The sequence below is a fragment of the Leptodactylus fuscus genome, chromosome 7 (assembly GCF_031893055.1).
Source record: "Leptodactylus fuscus isolate aLepFus1 chromosome 7, aLepFus1.hap2, whole genome shotgun sequence".
Taxonomy (NCBI): domain Eukaryota; kingdom Metazoa; phylum Chordata; class Amphibia; order Anura; family Leptodactylidae; genus Leptodactylus; species Leptodactylus fuscus.
The window spans coordinates 101070518-101091111 of record NC_134271.1 but is presented as its reverse complement, the minus strand read 5'-3'; the positions used below and the strand labels follow the sequence as shown (position 1 = coordinate 101091111).

Sequence of the window (20594 nt, the reverse complement as noted above, 5' to 3'; positions counted from 1 at the left end):
TGCTGGGGCTTCTCTCTCTGCCCCAGATAATTGCCCCTAACTGCAGTTCAAATCCTCTCCCTATGGCTTGAGTGACATCAACCACTTAGTCTACAGTTAGGGGCAGTTATCCGAAGAGGAGAACAAAGTCTCGGCAGGAGAAGAAATTCCCCAAAAGCCCTTTTCAGCTAATTTGCATATAAATTAAATCTCAATTTCATTTTCAATTCATTCTTTAATGTATGTATGGCCCCCTACAAGATATTGCCATTAGTTTCATACAGATTTTCCTTCTGACACACTCCCTTTAAACTCCAGCACCAAAATCCTGATCGCTGCTATTCGTAGTCATCTATGATGTAAAGATAATGTGCCAAGAGTCAATTCACACACTGTCATAATAGCAAAGTCAGATCACAGTGGAGGAAATGTCATCATGGGGACAGTGACATAAAAGGTGCAGGCATTTGCCAAGAAATTTAAAGAGGACTTTTCATCACTGGGGCACATGCGGTTTTATATACGCTAGAAAGCAGACAGTGCGCTGTCGGCTTTCACATTCTGTGCCCCCCCCCAGAAGAACTATCGGTGCGGGTACTGTAGCTCTTCACTGTCAGAAGGGCGTTCCTGACAGTCAGTCAGGAACGCCCTTCCTCACAGCAGTGCCTACAGCGCTGGACTGTGAGAGCGGAGAGGAACTCCTCCTCCCTCTGAAAGGTAAAAAAAAATACCTCACACTGGGTGACAACACATAAATCAATGCAATTTATTACTAAGAACTAACTTCTAGTTATGAGCATTGGTTTAGAGCACAATCTTTACCATCAACAGATCCAAACTCCCTTTCGTGTGCTCGTGTCAGGATCTCCTTGTATAAAGTCTCGGCCTGCTTAAACTTCCCTTGTTTCAGATAGCAAGAAGCCTGGAACATGGAATAAGAAAGTCAGTGCTCCAGCGCTGGAGGATAAAGAACATAAAAGGCTAGTATCTTCTTATCCTTACCAGATTATTCTTAGTTTTTGCCACGTTTGGATCATCTGGTCCCAGTTTGGTCTGATAGATCTCCAGTGCTCTCTGGTAGTAATATTCCACTTCTTCATATTTGCCTTGGTTCTGACATAGCAATGCCAGGTTGTTCAGTTGCTTTGCTACATCTGGGTGGTCTTTACCTAGCACCTAAAACAGTCATCAAGGAGCTTCAATAGGCTGTACCGTTAAGTGAACCCCTGGCGATATGCTCTATCAATATATTTAGACATCATACAGGAGAATGTCCCCCAAAACAGACAGTCACACTATGTGGTGTGGTGTTCTGTAATACCAGGATGACCATCATGTTATATTACATTTATGCTTTATTCTGCTCAAGTATGATGGGTGATGAGGTGGCACAGGCTGGAGATGATAGATATGCGTCTGAGTAGTGCCGAGCAGTCCCCAGTGCACCAACTACCTCATTTGCATAAGACAAAGATAGTTTTACTCGAAATCTACAAAAGTGACATATGTAACAAAGATATGCTGTTTATCACTGTAATGTGCTCTGTGACATGGTGGTAGCAGTTCAATATGCTTGGGGGAGGTGGCAGAGTTCCTTTTAGTTTTGCTGATCACACTCTTTGCGTGAGAGATATGGGCCATATTGGGGAGTCTGTCTGGTGACAACTGTGTTTCAAATGAATTCCCTAGCAATTTTGAGTCTGTTGCCACAGTTTTAGGCCACGTGATAACATCTACAAGTGTGTCTATCAGGAGGCCCTGTCCGAAGAACAATCACACAGGCATTCAGCAGCAGACATTCAGCAGTTTTCCCTTCAAAACAGAATTGCAAAGCTATTAAAAGGCAGCAATACATATGCAATAAAATAAGTCAGATGAATGAGTTTACTGGCCTCCCACCAGTCTCTTGAAAGCAATGACAGAAAGGATGGGGCATGTTGGATTTTCACATGCTCAATCCTTTGCTCGAGGGAGAAATAAACGTGCAACACCAAGCCAAGTCAAACATTCAAGTTTATCATGGAGTTCTACCAACCGCTTTCTCATGAGAATGATAATTTCAGTTAATTGGCCCTCAAGCCATTTTGTAGTTGAATCATAAACACACACACACACACACACACACCTTTTCCGAAAAGATGTACCTTACATGTACAACACCTCTCAGGAAGCAGTGCCCTGCATACAGGAGTATCTGTCCAGCATTGTAAGATATTGTGTTGTTGAGACTTATCATTATGTGACTTACCTTTTCTCGGATCTCCAAGGCCCTCTTACATAATGGTTCAGCTTCCTTGTACTTCCCTCGCTTCCCATACAGCACTGCGAGATTATTAAGGGTGGCGGCAACCTACAAATTGTAAGATGCCTCTTAGTATCCACAGGCAGCAATCTCAGCACAATCACATCAAAGTACATAGAGTCTCCAAGGACACGCAAAGAACATTGAGGAAAATCAATTCAGACAGAGATGCGATAAAAGAAGAAACGAACATTAAACGGGAAGAACAGAAGCACATCAGTCACGTATTCATTTGGACTTGACAAAATGACATAACAGGACATAAGAACGCCATTAACATCTGAGCACAAAAATAGAGAATTTACAAGAAGCAAAAATTAACTATTAATTATACATCACAGATTCTGGAGATTGGCTGTAACTAGTAGGGCATTGTGGCATACTCAGGACTATCATTCCTAGGCTCATAGCCTATGATTTCTGGCCATTCAGTGGACTATGTGGATCTGAACATAGAGGGCAATTTTAGGTGCATGAACTTAAGTGTGGGTATATCAAATGCAGAAAAATAAACTCACGTTGCCAAACAGGTGTAGTAAGCAGTGAATTCATATAATACTGCTACCACCTATTATAATTAGCCGTTACAAGATTGGTCTTGTCGGGCATCAGCAGAACAGCTGGCATTGCTACCAACCACTTATACAACTTTATTAGAGAAATGAAGAAACATAACTTAATGCCCGCAAGTCAGATTCATGCCCACACCAGTAAGCATGATTTATTTCCTAAGTGGATCTGGCAGTTCTCCTGGCATGTCTGTTTTAGTAAATCCTTGCTTTTCCAGACAATAACGGTTAAGTGCATCTTTTAGTAGAATTCAGCACTGTGCTGTACCTCTGGTATTCTGCTAAAAAAAAAATACTGTTACCTTGACAACTGCCGATTACCATTTCCCTTGCCAATATAGTGTGCTTCAATAAAGTCTGACAGTGTCAAGTCAGTGTGGGCAGTGTCTGACGCTGGGTTCACACCAGCGTTCGGTCTCCGTACTTAGGTTTCCGTCTTCTGCCGGCAAAAGACAGAAACCGGTCACACCGAGTCCGGCCGTGAGCGCCGGTGAGCTTTTTATGCTCTCCGCGGCAAAACAGTTCTTTTAAAAAAAGACAAAGTCCTGCATGTCTGACTCTGTGTCCAGTTAAAAAAAAAAAAAAAAAAAACAGTTTAGCTACGGAGAGCACAAAACGCTCACAGCCGGACACTTTTCAAAGCCATTCAAATGAATGGTTTGAAAACTGGCTGCAGGTTTCAGTCTCCTGCCCAGTTTCAGACAGGAAACGGAAACCTGAAAGCAGAGACCCCGGGCGCAGATGTGAATGAGCCCTGAGTGTGTGTAACTTCCACTTGTCAATTGTTACAATTCCAGGTGGAATAACTGGGGAATGGCAATACACAGCATTCTAAAACACATTGTTCCCGATTTAGTAATTTTTTGTATTCCCATTAAAATACTAAAGCTATGGAATCACTTGGCATCTACACATTGTTCATCGCTCATTGTGAAAGTCCATGCCGATTATACATGAACAGAATCAGCCTATGGAATATCATCAATCTACAGCAGTACAGTTCAAGTAAAGCAGCAGCTCTTCTTCCCCATCAAACAGGTTACCCAGGATCAGAAAAACAGGGCTGCCTTCTCCTTGTGCCAAATACAAACATTGATGGTTTCTGGTATTGCAGCTCATCCTCAGTGAAGAAAATGGGGCAAGGTTGCAATACTGTACATAACCAATGCAATACTGTACACAGGCAGTGGACAGGCGTGGCTCTTTTTTTTTTGGAAGAAATCAGACAAGTTTTTCTTATTTTTCTCTAATTCTTTAACTTGAAATAGTTGTAATGCAGATTTGTTGCAATCAGAAAATCTGTTTCATTCATGTAAATCGGATAATTCTGCAGCAAGCACCTGGATTTCTGCAAGCTCATTCAGATGAATGTAACAGACTTCTGTAATAAATCTGCAAAAAAATTTATACACACGAAGTAACAAGCGTATGAGTAAAGGACCGCTGCTTTAATGGAGAGAACTCTGCATGTGGTGCTTATTAGAGATGATTGGCATATGGCGTCCGTAGAACCCTACCTGCTGCTTCTAGGCATCAGCCAGGTCATTAGAAATCTTTCCTGTTGAGTTTAATGTTTAGTGTTAACACTTTAAGCAAACATTAGAAGGGACTGGATGGGAGGTTAAAAATACACAAAACATCAGAATATATTACTGACCGCAGGGTGATCTTTTCCTAAGGTCTTCTCACGAATAGCTAGTGCATCATTTAACAGATTGGCAGCATCTTTGTATTTGTTCTGGTCCCTGGAATATAAGGATTAAACTGGTGAGTGCTCTTCTCTCATCAACAGCTGTGTTAGTGTGCGGTCTGCGACAGTGCCGGGACAGCCAGGACTTTCACTTAGGTATTAGAGGTTTGTTCTCATGAGTGACCACTGGCTTCTGTAAGTTACAGTGCAACTGGTAGTAAGGAAAAGCCACTGATCATTTACTCAAGTGAAAGAACCAGCCGCCACAGCACCAACTGCGATTGTGCTGCAACCAGACCACCACCTGATAGCAGCCATATTTATCAACAAAGCAACCTTGGCAATCAGTGACATTAAGATGTCACTCAAGCAATAGGGGTAAAGCTAGGAGGCAGTAGATGTCAGTTATCTAGAGCAGAGAGAGAAGCCCCAGTAAGAAAGGAAATGTCCCAAAAGGACTTTTCAGCTAATTTTCTTAAGAATAAAATACTTAATCCATCATGGAAATGGAGCTACAACACAGAATAAGAAAGGCATCTTTGGAAAGTGTAGTCGCCTTACATGGTACTGTAATTAGTTTGAAGACTTGGACAACCCCTTTAAGACAGTGTCTGTCAGCATCATACTGTTGGCTTTTACTTTGGAAAGTAATTGTAGCTCAGCTCCAAATGCGCAGCAGGGCCACTACACTGTGTATAGAACAAGCTGCTTCCGGTTAGATCAGACCTCCAATCTCATACGGATCTCCTATCCCAAGATTATTATTATTATTTTATGCAATTTCTTGCATTAAACAAATTAATTTCATGACTCTGAAAACCCCATGAGCAAGTTTTTGCGGAATACGAATCAGTTTTCTTGAACAGTATTAGGAAAAAAAACAAACACACACTACGGTAGTGTGCACGTCTTATATGATGCCTCTACCTTGCACTACTATGCAGACAGCATGCACGTAAACAATGAAGAGGACACATTGCTCACAAAAAGCAGCCCATTCCAACATCTGATTGGGTTGCCAAGAGTAGGAGCCCTGCTGACCTAATATGGATGACCATTCCTGAAGATAGTTCATCAATATTCTGAACCTAGACCCGTTAACTCTTTATTTGCAATTTGTAGGTTGACCTGTATAAATTGCACCTAGTATGCTACAACCAGGAACATTTAAACAAATATTAACTCACTATATGTTTTTATTATTGGGCAAGTTTTTTTTGATGCAATTTGAATTTAATGACCAATAATTTAATAATAATGTGAACCCTCTCGCAACCTATCTCTTCCCCTTACCTGTATACCAGAGCCAGTATGTTAAGCATTGTGGCGACATCTGGATGGTCATGGCCAGAGGTTTTCTCCAAGTCTTCAAGAGCTTGCTTGCAAAGAGGAACAGCCACTTCATACCTGCCCTGGGATGCATACTGTATCACCAGATTATGGAGGGTCCTTAATCGTGCAGGGATCTCATAGCCACCCTGCTGGGCAGCAGCCGCTGCACTACTGTGAGGCTGTTGTACTGCAAATATCACACAGAATTGGAACAAGTTTAGTATAAATCTTGAGGACAAATGTATGCTGAATGGTTTAGATACACCGTAGTTTAATTCATTCCTTTATAAGGGTAGTCACAGGTTTTAAAACGTCGCTTTAAATCATTTATGCTTGTAGAGTACAGTATATATTCCCTGCACAGTGACATCATTTATTATCCCTAAAGTGTGACATCACTGTGTGCATTCTCTTTTAGCTTTACTGCTGTGTTACCTCTGAAGTGTAACATCATGCAGCACTGTCCCATCACTATGTGCATTATCCTTGTATTAAAATGCTTTTTTAGTAAGATGTGGCATCACTATGGTCCTCATCACCATGTTTACCAAACTTTTACTATATCACCACTATGGGGACTAGTCTCAAACTGTGACATCGCTGTGTGTAATAATCCATTCCATATAATGTCAGGGTTTATTCTCCATTTACTGTGACACCACCAAGTTTGTTGTTATTTGTGACAACATAAGTGCATTACTCCAGTATAGTGATATCACGATGATTACCATTCCTGTATTCATTACTAACATGACTATCATTAACCCCTTGAAATATGCTGATTATATCTTTAATGTGACATCACATTGCTTATATTTCTGTGGTAAGACAAAATTGTGTTCTTTATCCAGGTTCTGTGAACATCCTTCTTGTAATGTGACATAGTTTTTCAGTAGTTACAGTATATGAGGGGTAGATACTGCAATTACACCTGGGAATCGGCACTCTATATGGCCCATCTAACCGTCTCTCAATACAATCCAAATGCTACTTACTTCCTGGCCCTTGATCATCATCATCGTTAGGGAAAAGATCATCCAGAGGTTCCTTCGAAGAGTCACTGTCTTTATCATCCTGAAAGAGAAAAAAATAAAACCAAACTGAACATTTTACATTCACCTACAAAAAAAAAAAAAAAAAAACCCACACAACCAAAACAAAAAACACACCTCTCTTCAGATGAGCCTCTTATGATGAAAAACACAAAACAAATATAAAAAGAACCTCACACAGCCTTCACCAACTCTAGTACTTAGCCTCTATTAATAGGCCCTGCTCCACTGATTCCAGTATAGTAGGAGTTTTCTCTCTAGGTCCCATCATTCCTGAGCAATGAGTGCTTTGCGTTTTGGTACCAGATATGTCATTTAGGCATGATCCAGAGCTCCAATCAGAGGCAGCCAGTGTCAGATCAGAATCACACTTCTTGCCTGCTCCTGCCTGACCTCACCCCCCTGACAGTACAGAGCCTAAATAACATATCAGGCACCTAAACTGACAGTAATTATTACAGAAGGGGCTAGAGAAGAAATCTCAACTGTGTCAGAATCAGTGGAGCGGTGAGTTAGATAACCAGTACCCCACAGATCAGCTGTTCAGAGCAGCCACTGATGCTGAAACTACACAATAAATGGAGCTGGAAAAGGACAGATCCTGCGTCTGATATTGACGACCTATTCTAAAGACAAGCTACCAATGACAACCCCTTTAATTCACATTATAAGAACAAGTCTCTGGTTGACCTCTGACTGCCAACAACCACATCCAGCAATAATTATTTTATGCTTGGACATATTAATGTCTGACCATCTGATGCCATGACTGTCATGTAGAGAATACCTAAAATGGTGAGCTCAGAAAGATATGCTTTTTATTTTTTTTTTTTTACATTTTACTGTATTTATTTTCACTACGGGCGCACAGGTTTAACAGGGAATCTATGTATTCCCAACTATCCCCAAATGACGTCACAGGGTTCCCTAGCAACCGCCTGAATGTAGAAACACCTCATGCATCTTGGAAAAGTGCGCTTAATGTGAGCAATGTCTTGAGGACATTTTAATGACCAGGAAGAAGATCTCAGTTCCCTGTCACGGCACAGGATCAGGATGTCAGGGTTCTAGTCTAATCTTTGCATTATGTGCAGAAGAATAGAGAGCCATATAAAAGAAGAAGGTGTGGAAATTATTGAGCTTTGAGAACAAGGACCATGCCAGTAGCCTGTTATTTCACATGGTGCGGGCAGGAAGGGGTTAAACAGGCTTGATCACAAATCTGATTGTCCATACATATTACAGTACTATATCACTCACCCTATGGAAAGCAGATAACAGCAAATTAGCTTGCACAACTGTATCCATTATTCTATTAATAATAGATACCAGTGTGTGAGTTTAGAGGAACTGACTGGGATAACTGGTGCATTTCATTCATCAATTATGTATTCTGACCCCCACAGTAACAGCGTAAACCGTGGTTCGCAGCATTCGGCCTCACCACCTGGTCTATCATACTGGTAAATGGAGTCATTACTTATGCACACAGTAAAAGTGCTAAATCTAATAGAGTGCATGTGCATTATGCTTATATGGAACACAGCCCCGCCCCCCCCCCAATCTGACATGCGGAGTTCTCCGGTTTAGGGGTGGGGTAGGGGACATCATTTAGAAGCTATAGGACATTTGTTTTAAGTTAATTGGCAATTTTACAATTGGTAAATATATAGTTTAAAGGTCAGCGTAATGGCAAGGCTTTTATTGTGCCAAGCATAGAATAAGCCAAATTGGACTGGATCCAGTTTTTGGGCAACTGGCCAAAGCATCCAGATGTTAGGCATCATTGACAAGCTAAAGTAGATCATGTGCAAAGGTCAATGTAAATCTGCAGTTATCCTCCTACCACATGTACAATTATTATTTATTATTGAAGTGGTTAACCAGGAATTATTTTATACCAAAAGTCCTGAAATGCAAGCCCCTCTATAAAAACAAAACCAACAGGAAAGAAAAAAACAACCCACAAAAAACCCTTGTACTGCTAATACGTCCTGGGCTCTAATTGGCTTTAGAAAGAATTAGTCTCTTTTTGTCTCGCAGCTAAAATCTAGTCTATTTCTTACTTTCTCTGCAGAAGACATCTTCTCAGCTATACTGCAATGCTACTGCAGAGGAGCTCTCCTTTCCTGACAAAGAGCAGAAAGCTTTTGCTAGTGGTTGCTCAGAGACCGGGTTATGAGAAGAGCTACTGAGCAAGTCTAAGGGCTCGTTCACATCTGCACCCGGTCTCCGTTCATACAGGTTTCTGTTTCCTGCCCGAAACTGGACAGGAGACAGAAACCTGCAGGCATTTTTCAAGCCCATTCATTTGAATGGGTTTGAAAATTGTCCGGGCGTGAGTGCCGGTGAGCGTTTTGAGCTCTCTGCGGCTAAACAGTTTTTTTTTTTTGCTTTTTTTTTTACCGAACACGAAGTCGGACATGCAGAACTTTGTGTCCGGTTTAAAAAAAAAACAAAAAACGGTTTTGCCGCGGAGAGCTCAAAACGCTCACCGGCACTCACGGCCGGACCAAGTCTAACAGGTTTCCATCTTCTGCCGGCAGAAGGAGGAAACCTGACTACGGACACCTAACGCTGGTGTGAACCCAGCGTAAGTGTACCCAGCTCATTACGTGGATGTGTACATTGCTATACTCTCTGACCAGCAGGTGGAACTGTCCAAATCTTCAACAGATTTTTGGTTTGCTTTTTTAATAAATATAAGTGGTAAACATTTTTCAAAGTCTATATAAATGATATTGAGAAGTCAGACAACCTTTTTAAAAAGGAACCCACAGGTCCTGAAAGACTGGGAGCTTTAGGGTCCCAAATCGCTGTTGTAAAGCCATACATGCCTGCAATAAATTTTTTTACAAACAAAACTTCACACTCACAACGCAGTTCTTCAAATAAAGCCAGAGGAGTACATCTCTGCCTCAGTGTGCATAAATCAAACCTCGGGTACATGCACAGTAAAGCCGTGGTGTACATCCTCAGCTTCACTGACTAAGAACTGCACAGACACTGGGAGTCTGATGAGACTCCCTGGACTCCTCTCTAGGCAAGAATAAAATTTGGGAAAGAGGAGGGGGTTGTTTGTTTGCTTAAAAAAACGTGGGCATAGATGGTTTTAAAAAGGGGGTTTAATGCCCAAAATTAATTAAATTCTCTTTAAACAAGTTTCCCTTTAGAAAGAGAGTTCAGAGACTAAATACACTGGAACAGTGCACAATACTGACATTTGTCATTGCAGTACCTGCTTGACAGATTTCATTTTTTGGTTATCACAATTTTTTGAAGGAGACACAAAGAAACTTAAAGAGCACCACCTCCAACAAGTCCAGTTCTTTACATGAAATAATAGGTGCTGCTCCACTGACTCTGGCACCAACCACTCCTGAACAATCACTGCTGTTAGTTTAGGTGCCTGATATGCTAGTTAGTCTCTGTACTGTCAGGAAGGCGGTGTCAGGTAGGAGCAGTTAAGTGGTGCGATTCTGAGCTCTGACACTGGTTGCCTCTGATTGGAGCTCTGAATCACCCCTCCCTCCCGCCGGCCTGACAATGCTCTTCTGACATTACAGAGCTGAAATCGCACATCAGACACCAAAACTACCTGCAGGTGTTGCCCGGGGATGGTGGAGGCTAGAAAGAAAATTCCAGTCAGTGGAGTGGCACCTATTATCAGAAGCAAAGAACATGTATTGGTGGATATGGTGAAATGTCCTCTTTAGGCTAAGGCCCCACGGGCCGTATCTGCAGCACTAAAGCAATGCAGGAAGAATTGCTGCGTGAATGCATTGCGGTTCTTTCCGCAGCCCTTTTAATAGAAAGTTCAGAGTTTTCCTCTGCGGACTTTCTCTTAACATTATATCTACGGGAAAGCCGACGGCGTTTTCTGTAGATATTATTGACATGCCGCAACGGCTTTGCAAATCGCAGCAATCTTTTCCGCATGAAGCCCATCCACTTTGCCTGCACTGTACAACGCTGCGATTTTTCCCGCAGCGTCTCCTCTGCGGACAAATCGCGGCATTTCCAGTCCGTGGGGTCCCGGCCTTAAAGTGACTAATGTAAATCTACAATTAAGTACAATTTTCAATTTATTTCTAGTCACTTTTTAAAAACGTGCAATAACTGAAGACTTCTAACTAGGAGGTCTATGACTAAACTTATTAAAGGGGAGGAGGAAGAAATATTAATGTTACAAACCGATGGAGAAATATCGTCATCATATTTTTTCAGCTGATTCATAAACTCGAGATGTTTCTTTTCCTCCTCCAGTTGGGCCACAGACTGTTCACTGCGCTGAAGCTTCTGCTGTGTGTTGGCCAGCTCATCCCGCAGCCATTGATTTTCCTGGCACAGCCTTCGGACTTGGGCTCTCAGTTTCTGTTTCTCAGACTCAACTGCATTCAAATGGTTCGATAAGGCCATCATAACCTAAAGGATGAAGCAACAGAATTACAAGAAGCCAGCATATTTACAGAGATTCCAACACTCCAATCTAAAGAGTAAAATAAAAACATACTGTAGGTTCCAGTTACAGTGTGAATAAAGCCGAAATAATTTAGTAACCTACTAATGGCTAGAGATCTAAATATTTTCAGTGACTTAGACATACTAACTTCAAAAGAGGGGTGTGAGCTGCTTGAGAACCTAATATATTAGCCCGAGCAGAAGGCAGCCAAGTATATGTGGTTCCTATTCATGCATGGTTGGCTACAGCTTTACTGGGTGGTAAATGGTGAAACAGGGGGAGTGTTTTCTTTAGCCATAAAGTCTATGGGCAGATCAGGGAAGCCTAGGTTAAAGGGGTTAGCCAGATTTTCAAAACTGATGTCCTGTTCATAAAATAGGACATGAATTTTAGATTGGCGGGAGTCTAACTGCTGAGACCCCCACAGATCAGCACTTTCCGCTTCATGGCATGAGATACAGAAAGTATGGCAAGTAAGCAGTGTAATACCAATTGTGTCATTCAAGTCATGTATAAGACATTCATTTTGATAACCCCTTTATGTCATAGCTGTAAGGGCTAGTTCACACAGGGATTCCGCATGTGCATATTCCGTTGCGGCTTTCTGCTCCAGATTAGGCCCAAATGAATGGACCTAGTCCAGAAGGTGCTGTCGCAAGGCGGACGCCGTGGCTGAATCCGCCTGAAGGGCAGCTCGCTTCTTTTTTCCGCTAGCGGGAACAAACAGTTAATGGAAAAAAGAACACTAGCAGTCTGCATAGACCTCTATTGTGAGGGGGCGGATTTTGAGGAGGATTCAGCTCCAAATTCCGCCCCCTCTGGCCCCGTGTGAACTAGCCCCCACTCTACACAGAGATGATCTAACATTGGAGTTTCCACAATCCACAGAACATTGAAGATTTTTTTTCTTTATACTATGCTTAGCTTCACTCCCAGTCTGGTGCTACGCAGGTCTTGCAACTCAGCTTCCTCTCACCTTGAGTGTATGACGTGATGTGAAAAACTGAGATTTAAAAGGGTTGTCTCATGATTGTCACCTACCACCAATCCACCGCAGAGATATCACCGACCATGAGAAGAGGGCCCATGTAACCTATTTTAAATAGAATATCGGTCCCGTGTGCATGCTGCCATTTGTTCAAAGTCCATGAGACTGATGTAGCTGGCTGAATGCTGCATTTTGCTATCCCAGTAAACTACATAGAGGTGGAACAGGGGGATGACCCTTTTAACTAATTTTTTTGTGTTCAGTGCCGTTTCCCTTCAACCTATATTAGATAGTTCCAGTGACGGATATATAAGGGCAGACTACACAAGCATCTGCAGTCACAAGAGGCCAAAAATCAAATCTGAAACCCTGTCATTTTCGAAATGTATAAGAATATACACAAGGTATGATGTAATACAATGACATTTAAGAAGTATATACCATCTGAAAAACTGGTTGAGTGACCCAGCAGCTGCTACAGATCTACATATTCCCTGACGTGTGGTAGGGTGGTGCAGCATGTAATTACCTGTGCTTCACTTAACCCAAGCTCCAGCATCTCCAGAGACTTGCGGATCATGTTGGATTTCTCTTCCACCAGGTTGCTCTCATCATCTTTCTTCAAGCACTTCAGTGTTTCCAGTAGGCTCTGCAGGATGGAGTTGTGCTCATTTTTCAAGGCCTCCAAGCCTTGGATCACCTGTTTGGTCTTAGAAATGATCTCATCTTGAGTGAGTTTCTCCAACTTATCTTCCTTCAGAAACACCATCGTGGACATGTTGTCATACATTCTGCAAAGAGAAGACCATCATAGAATCACAATCACAAACCACAGTGTGTTGTACGGAGGACACATGGAGGACACATGGATTGGAATCAGTGTGTCAGCTATGATTTACTGAACATTACATTCAAAAGAATTGACAGAGCTGAAAATACAGTCCTGTATAGGACTTGCTCTATGTTTTGCACCTCTTTTCTACAACCCAGACACGCATGCATAAAAACTATGGATGTGTGTATGGTACCATAAAAATGTATGGGTCCATACTTTTATCCACAATTGCAGATAAAAAGTATGGTCGTGTGCATGAGGCCTAAACCAAATGCATACATATCCCCAGACCAAGTCACCAACATAGCTATTCACTTTGTCAGGGGCAAATGGATGTTCTGGAATCACAGACTACAGAACGAATAATTCCAGTCACAAATAAATCTGGTTACGCTGTTATTCCTCATGTAGTGTGGTTTTACTTTGTTCACTCATATTTCTGGATTAATCCACATTTCTCAATCAGGTAAATATTTGCAATGCAACACATTTCATCTTGTATTCTGGGAAACTAACTTCTATTGCACCCTCATGCAACTTTGTCTGCTATTTTTAAGCAATAAACCCTTGTTTCATGCATGATTACAGACAGAAGTGGTGTAAAGCTTACCAAAGGCTCAAGTTTAATTTGTAGGACAATATTGCGCCCCATAAGATTTTGTAGTCTGAGATTTTCTGTCTAACCTTTATTTGAGTTTGTTAAACGACAGAGGAAAGAAAAGCCTAAAAATAGAAAATAAAAATCAGAAGCCACCCAAGTGATTGTGCTGGCGCTGTGTCTTATGCTGTCTGTACGATAAAATCTAACATTTCCAACCCAATAATAAAATAAAATCAATCAAGAGTTAAAAAAAACAAAAAAAAAACCTCCAGAGCCAAAAACCAGAAGGGCATCACAAGACACTTGGAAGGACACCAGTGAAAGAATTAGACTCTTGTAAATCTCCATTGCAGCGAATGTATCCAAGCTTAGATTCTGCAATAGGAAATTACTAAGGATTAAGGAAATGGACGTTATAGTTAGGCTGGAATAAGAAAGCAGAAGTCATGATGAGCAGCTGAGATCTCCATTCACTAGAAAATCCTCACACAATACAGATTTATACAGGAGACAAAAAAAAAAAAAAAAAGCTTCCTGGCATACACTCGGGCTAGTTAAATAACAATAGCATGGGGAAGAGAATAGATACAAAACATAGATACAATTCTGATGAGGTCACAATCCACAGCAGTGTTATTTATCATTTTTGCTCTATTTTATGCTATAATAGTGTTTGTTTTTAGGCTGGTATCCATCGTGACAACATCACATTACATTATTCTGTATGTTTACCCAAAAGGCCAATTGTGGTGTTTACCTATAGTCCAATTTTTTTTTTATATTATAGTTGCATTGTAACTATGGCATTTACCTCTATTTATTATGCTGACACTTACATAACGTAATAAAATACAGTCTCTCCCTGTAACAGTCTCCTAGTTCTGCAGAAGTATACAGTACACACACACGCTATATACATTTTCTACAATCCTCTTCTGTTAACTATCCTATTTAACCCAATTTTCCAGAATTACATATTCCTCATGCATGAGATGGGAGATCTTATAAAGCTGAGGACCACTGAAATAGTATCACCTCCGTGTTCCAGCAACAGATAAGATAGTCCCCTCTCATAGAAAGTGGTTATTCCTTCACTTCTATTACAGTGCCAAAAAAATAAATGAAATATTACAAGATAAATGAATACCGCACTATACTGGGAAACTAAACCATACAAACATCTACTAGGCATTTATTACTCATGCTATGTACAGCCATTAATGGCACATTCTGTACATTGGATTTAGTACTAACATGTGTGATAACTTACTGGATAGGGGTCTATTTACATCTGAGAAGAACCAGAGCCCTGATCAATAGAGATTAGAGATGAGCGAACAGTGTTCTATCGAACTCATGTTCGATCGGATATTAGGCTGTTCGGCATGTTCGAATCGAATCGAACACCGCGTGGTAAAGTGCGCCATTACTCGATTCCCCTCCCACCTTCCCTGGCGCCTTTTTTGCTCCAATAACAGCGCTGGGTAGGTGGGACAGGAACTACGACACCGGTGACGTTGAAAAAAGTAGGCAAAACCCATTGGCTGCCGAAAACATGTGACCTCTAATTTAAAAGAACAGCGACGCCCAGCTTCGCGTCATTCTGAGCTTGCAATTCACCGAGGACGGAGGTTTCCGTCCAGCTAGCTAGGGCTTAGATTCTGGGTAGGCAGGGACAGGCTAGGATAGGAAGGAGAAGACAACCAACAGCTCTTATAAGAGCTAAATTCCAGGGAGAAGCTTGTCAGTGTAACGTGGCACTGACGGGCTCAATCGCCGCAACCCAGCTTTCCCAGGATCCTGAATGGAATACACTGTCAGTGTATTCCCGTATACCCGATATATACCCCGATACCCGTTCCAACGGTGTGCCCCCCCACCTTCACCCCAGAAATACCCTGCAAGTCCCCTAGCAATAGAATTGGGGCTATATACACCCACAATTTTTACTACTGGTATACAGTGCCATTGTCTGACTGGGAATTCAAAGAATATATTGGGAATACAAATACCCTCATTTCTTGCTACTGCCATATAGTGCCAGTTTCTGACTGGTAATTCAAAGAATATATTGGGGTTACGTGCACCCACAATTTTTACTACTGGTATACAGTGCCATTGTCTGACTGGGAATTCAAAGAATATATTGGGAATACAAATACCCTCATTTCTTGCTACTGCCATATAGTGCCAGTGTCTGACTGGGAATTCAAAGAATATATTGGGGTTACGTGCACCCACAATTTTTACTACTGGTATACAGTGCCATTGTCTGACTGGGAATTCAAAGAATATATTGGGAATACAAATACCCTCATTTCTTGCTACTGCCATATAGTGCCAGTGTCTGACTGGGAATTCAAAGAATATATTGGGGTTACGTGCACCCACAATTTTTACTACTGGTATACAGTGCCATTGTCTGACTGGGAATTCAAAGAGTATATTGGGAATACAAATACCCTCATTTCTTGCTACTGCCATATAGTGCCAGTTTCTGACTGGGAATTCAAAGAATATATTGGGGTTACGTGCACCCACAATTTTTACTACTGGTATACAGTGCCATTGTCTGACTGGGAATTCAAAGAATATATTGGGGTTATAAATACCCTCATTTCTTGCTACTGCCATATAGTGCCAGTTTCTGACTGGTAATTCAAAGAATATATTGGGGTTACGTGCACCCACAATTTTTACTACTGGTATACAGTGCCATTGTCTGACTGGGAATTCAAAGAGTATATTGGGAATACAAATACCCTCATTTCTTGCTACTGCCATATAGTGCCAGTGTCTGACTGGGAATTCAAAGAATATATTGGGGTTACGTGCACCCACAATTTTTACTACTGGTATACAGTGCCATTGTCTGACTGGGAATTCAAAGAGTATATTGGGAATACAAATACCCTCATTTCTTGCTACTGCCATATAGTGCCAGTTTCTGACTGGGAATTCAAAGAATATATTGGGGTTACGTGCACCCACAATTTTTACTACTGGTATACAGTGCCATTGTCTGACTGGGAATTCAAAGAATATATTGGGGTTATAAATACCCTCATTTCTTGCTACTGCCATATAGTGCCAGTTTCTGACTGGTAATTCAAAGAATATATTGGGGTTACGTGCACCCACAATTTTTACTACTGGTATACAGTGCCATTGTCTGACTGGGAATTCAAAGAGTATATTGGGAATACAAATACCCTCATTTCTTGCTACTGCCATATAGTGCCAGTGTCTGACTGGGAATTCAAAGAATATATTGGGGTTACGTGCACCCACAATTTTTACTACTGGTATACAGTGCCATTGTCTGACTGGGAATTCAAAGAGTATATTGGGAATACAAATACCCTCATTTCTTGCTACTGCCATATAGTGCCAGTTTCTGACTGGGAATTCAAAGAATATATTGGGGTTACGTGCACCCACAATTTTTACTACTGGTATACAGTGCCATTGTCTGACTGGGAATTCAAAGAGTATATTGGGAATACAAATACCCTCATTTCTTGCTACTGCCATATAGTGCCAGTTTCTGACTGGGAATTCAAAGAATATATTGGGGTTACGTGCACCCACAATTTTTACTACTGGTATACAGTGCCATTGTCTGACTGGGAATTCAAAGAATATATTGGGGTTATAAATACCCTCATTTCTTGCTACTGCCATATAGTGCCAGTTTCTGACTGGGAATTCAAAGAATATATTGGGGTTACGTGCACCCACAATTTTTACTACTGGTATACAGTGCCATTGTCTGACTGGGAATTCAAAGAATATATTGGGGTTATAAATACCCTCATTTCTTGCTACTGCCATATAGTGCCAGTTTCTGACTGGTAATTCAAAGAATATATTGGGGTTACGTGCACCCACAATTTTTACTACTGGTATACAGTGCCATTGTCTGACTGGGAATTCAAAGAATATATTGGGAATACAAATACCCTCATTTCTTGCTACTGCCATATAGTGCCAGTGTCTGACTGGGAATTCAAAGAATATATTGGGGTTACGTGCACCCACAATTTTTACTACTGGTATACAGTGCCATTGTCTGACTGGGAATTCAAAGAGTATATTGGGAATACAAATACCCTCATTTCTTGCTACTGCCATATAGTGCCAGTTTCTGACTGGGAATTCAAAGAATATATTGGGGTTACGTGCACCCACAATTTTTACTACTGGTATACAGTGCCAATTTCTAACTAGGAATTCAAAATGCGCAAGGCTCCCGGAAAGGGACGTGGACGAGGCCGTGGGCGAGGTCGGGGGAATGGTTCTGGGGAGCAAGGTAGCAGTGAAGCCACAGGGCGTCCCGTGCCTACTCCTGTGGGGCAGCAAGCATTGCGCCACTCCACAGTGCCAGGGTTGCTTGCCACATTAACTAAACTGCAGGGTACAAACCTTAGTAGGCCCGAGAACCAGGAACAGGTCTTGCAATGGCTGTCAGAGAACGCTTACAGCACATTGTCCAGCAGCCAGTCAGACTCTGCCTCCTCTCCTCCTATTACCCAACAGTCTTGTCTTCCTTCCTCCCAAAATTCCGAAGCTTTACAGAACAATAACCCAAACTGTCCCTGCTCCCCAGAGCTGTTCTCCGCTCCTTTCATTGTCCCTCAACCTGCCTCTCCACGTCACGATTCCACGAACCTAACAGAGGAGCATCTGTATCCAGATGCTCAAACACTAGAGTCTCCTCCATCTCCGTTCGATTTGGTGGTGGATGACCAGCAACCCACCCTCATCGACGATGATGTGACGCAGTTGCCGTCAGGGCATCCAGTTGACCGGCGCATTGTGCGGGAGGAGGAGATGAGACAGGAGTTGGAAGAGGAAGTGGTGGATGATGAGGACACTGACCCGACCTGGACAGGGGGGATGTCAAGCGGGGAAAGTAGTGTGGATGTTGAGGCAGGTGCAGCACCAAAAAGGGTAGCTAGAGGCAGAGGCAGAGGTCAGCAGCTTAGGCGAAGCCAGGCCACACCCGGAATCTCCCAAGATGTTCCAGTTCGTACCCAGCCCCGAAAAACTCCCACCTCGAGGGCACGTTTCTCGAAGGTGTGGAGTTTTTTCAAGGAATGCGCCGAGGACAGATATAGTGTTGTCTGCACAATTTGCCTCTCGAAATTGATTAGGGGCTCTGAGAAGAGCAACCTGTCCACCACTTCAATGCGCCGTCATTTGGAATCCAAGCACTGGAATCAGTGGCAGGCAGCAACGGCAGGACAAAGGCCGACTGCCGTTCACGCCACTGCCACTGCCTCTGCCTCTGCCACTGCCACTGCTGACTGTGCTGGCGATGCACTCCAGAGGACGAGCCAGGACACCACTTCATCTGCCTCCGCCACTTTGTTGACTTCTACCTCATCCTCCCCTGGTCCTGTCTTATCTCCTTCTCCTGCACCATCAAAGGCACCATCAGGCGTTTCTTTACAACAACCCACCATCTCTCAGACATTGGAGCGGCGGCAGAAATACACTGCTAACCACCCACACGCGCAAGCCTTGAACGCCAACATCGCTAAACTGCTGGCCCAGGAGATGTTGGCGTTCCGGCTTGTTGAAACTCCCGCCTTCCTGGACCTGATGGCAACTGCGGCACCTCGCTATGCCGTCCCTAGCCGTCACTACTTCTCCCGGTGTGCCGTCCCCGCCTTGCACCAGCACGTGTCACTCAACATCAGGCGGGCCCTTAGTTCCGCGCTTTGCACAAAGGTCCACTTGACCACCGACGCGTGGACAAGTGCATGCGGACAGGGACGCTACATTTCACTGACGGCACACTGGGTGAATGTAGTTGAGGCTGGGACTGCTTCCCAAACTGGCCCGGTGTACCTCGTCTCCCCGCCTAACATTCCTGGCAGGGACACGAGAAGAACACCCCCCTCCTCCTCCTCCTCCTCTACCGCCTCCTCCTCCGCCACCGCCTCCTCCTCCGCCACCGCCTCCTCCTCCGCTGTTAGATTGACCCCAGCTACGAGTTGGAAACGTTGCAGCACTGGCGTTGGTAGACGTCAGCAGGCTGTGCTGAAGCTGATCAGCTTGGGGGACAGACAGCACACTGCCTCCGAGGTGAGGGATGCCCTCCTCGATGAGACGGCAATATGGTTTGAGCCGCTGCACCTGGGCCCAGGCATGGTCGTTTGTGATAACGGCCGGAACCTGGTAGCAGCTCTGGAGCTTGCCGGACTCCAACATGTTCCATGCCTGGCCCACGTCTTCAACCTAGTGGTGCAACGTTTCCTAAAGAGCTACCCCAATGTTCCAGAGCTACTGGTGAAAGTGCGGCGCATGTGCGCCCACTTTCGCAAGTCGACAGTAGCCGCTGCTAGCTTAAAATCTCTCCAGCAACGCCTGCATGTGCCACAACACCGGCTTTTGTGCGACGTCCCCACACGCTGGAACTCAACGTTTCAGATGTTGAATAGAGTGGTTGAGCAGCAGAGACCTTTGATGGAATACCAGCTACAAAACCCTAGGGTGCCACAAAGTCAGCTGCCTCAGTTTCACATCCATGAGTGGCCATGGATGAGAGACCTTTGTGACATCCTACGGGTCTTTGAGGAGTCCACAAGGAGGGTGAGCTCTGAGGATGCGATGGTGAGCCTTACAATCCCGCTCTTGTGTGTTCTGAGAGAATCCCTGATTGACATCAGGGATAACTCAGATCACACAGAGGAGTTAGGGATAGCATCCGATCCGTCACAGCTGGAGAGTAGGTCCACACATCTGTCCGCTTCACTGCGTTTAATGGAGGAGGAGG

The 20594-nt window shown here is 43.1% G+C and overlaps 1 protein-coding gene across 10 annotated transcripts in view; it reads right to left on the bottom strand.

Moving 5' to 3' along the window:
- The window catches only part of KLC1 (kinesin light chain 1), a 186044-nt gene that overhangs the window by 143595 nt on the left and 21855 nt on the right, over nt 1–20594 (bottom strand). For all 10 annotated transcript variants that reach the window (XR_012717252.1, XM_075282668.1, XM_075282666.1 and 7 more), the window contains exons 2-9: nt 12904–13165; nt 11119–11349; nt 6868–6946; nt 5834–6059; nt 4508–4595; nt 2228–2329; nt 982–1155; nt 802–901 (exon numbers count right to left, since the gene is read on the bottom strand). Coding sequence is in view for 9 of the 10 variants with exons in the window: in XM_075282666.1 (XP_075138767.1) it covers nt 802–901; nt 982–1155; nt 2228–2329; nt 4508–4595; nt 5834–6059; nt 6868–6946; nt 11119–11349; nt 12904–13165 (1262 nt within the window). In the remaining variant the exon portion in view is untranslated. The remainder of the gene's footprint in view (nt 1–801; nt 902–981; nt 1156–2227; nt 2330–4507; nt 4596–5833; nt 6060–6867; nt 6947–11118; nt 11350–12903; nt 13166–20594) is intronic.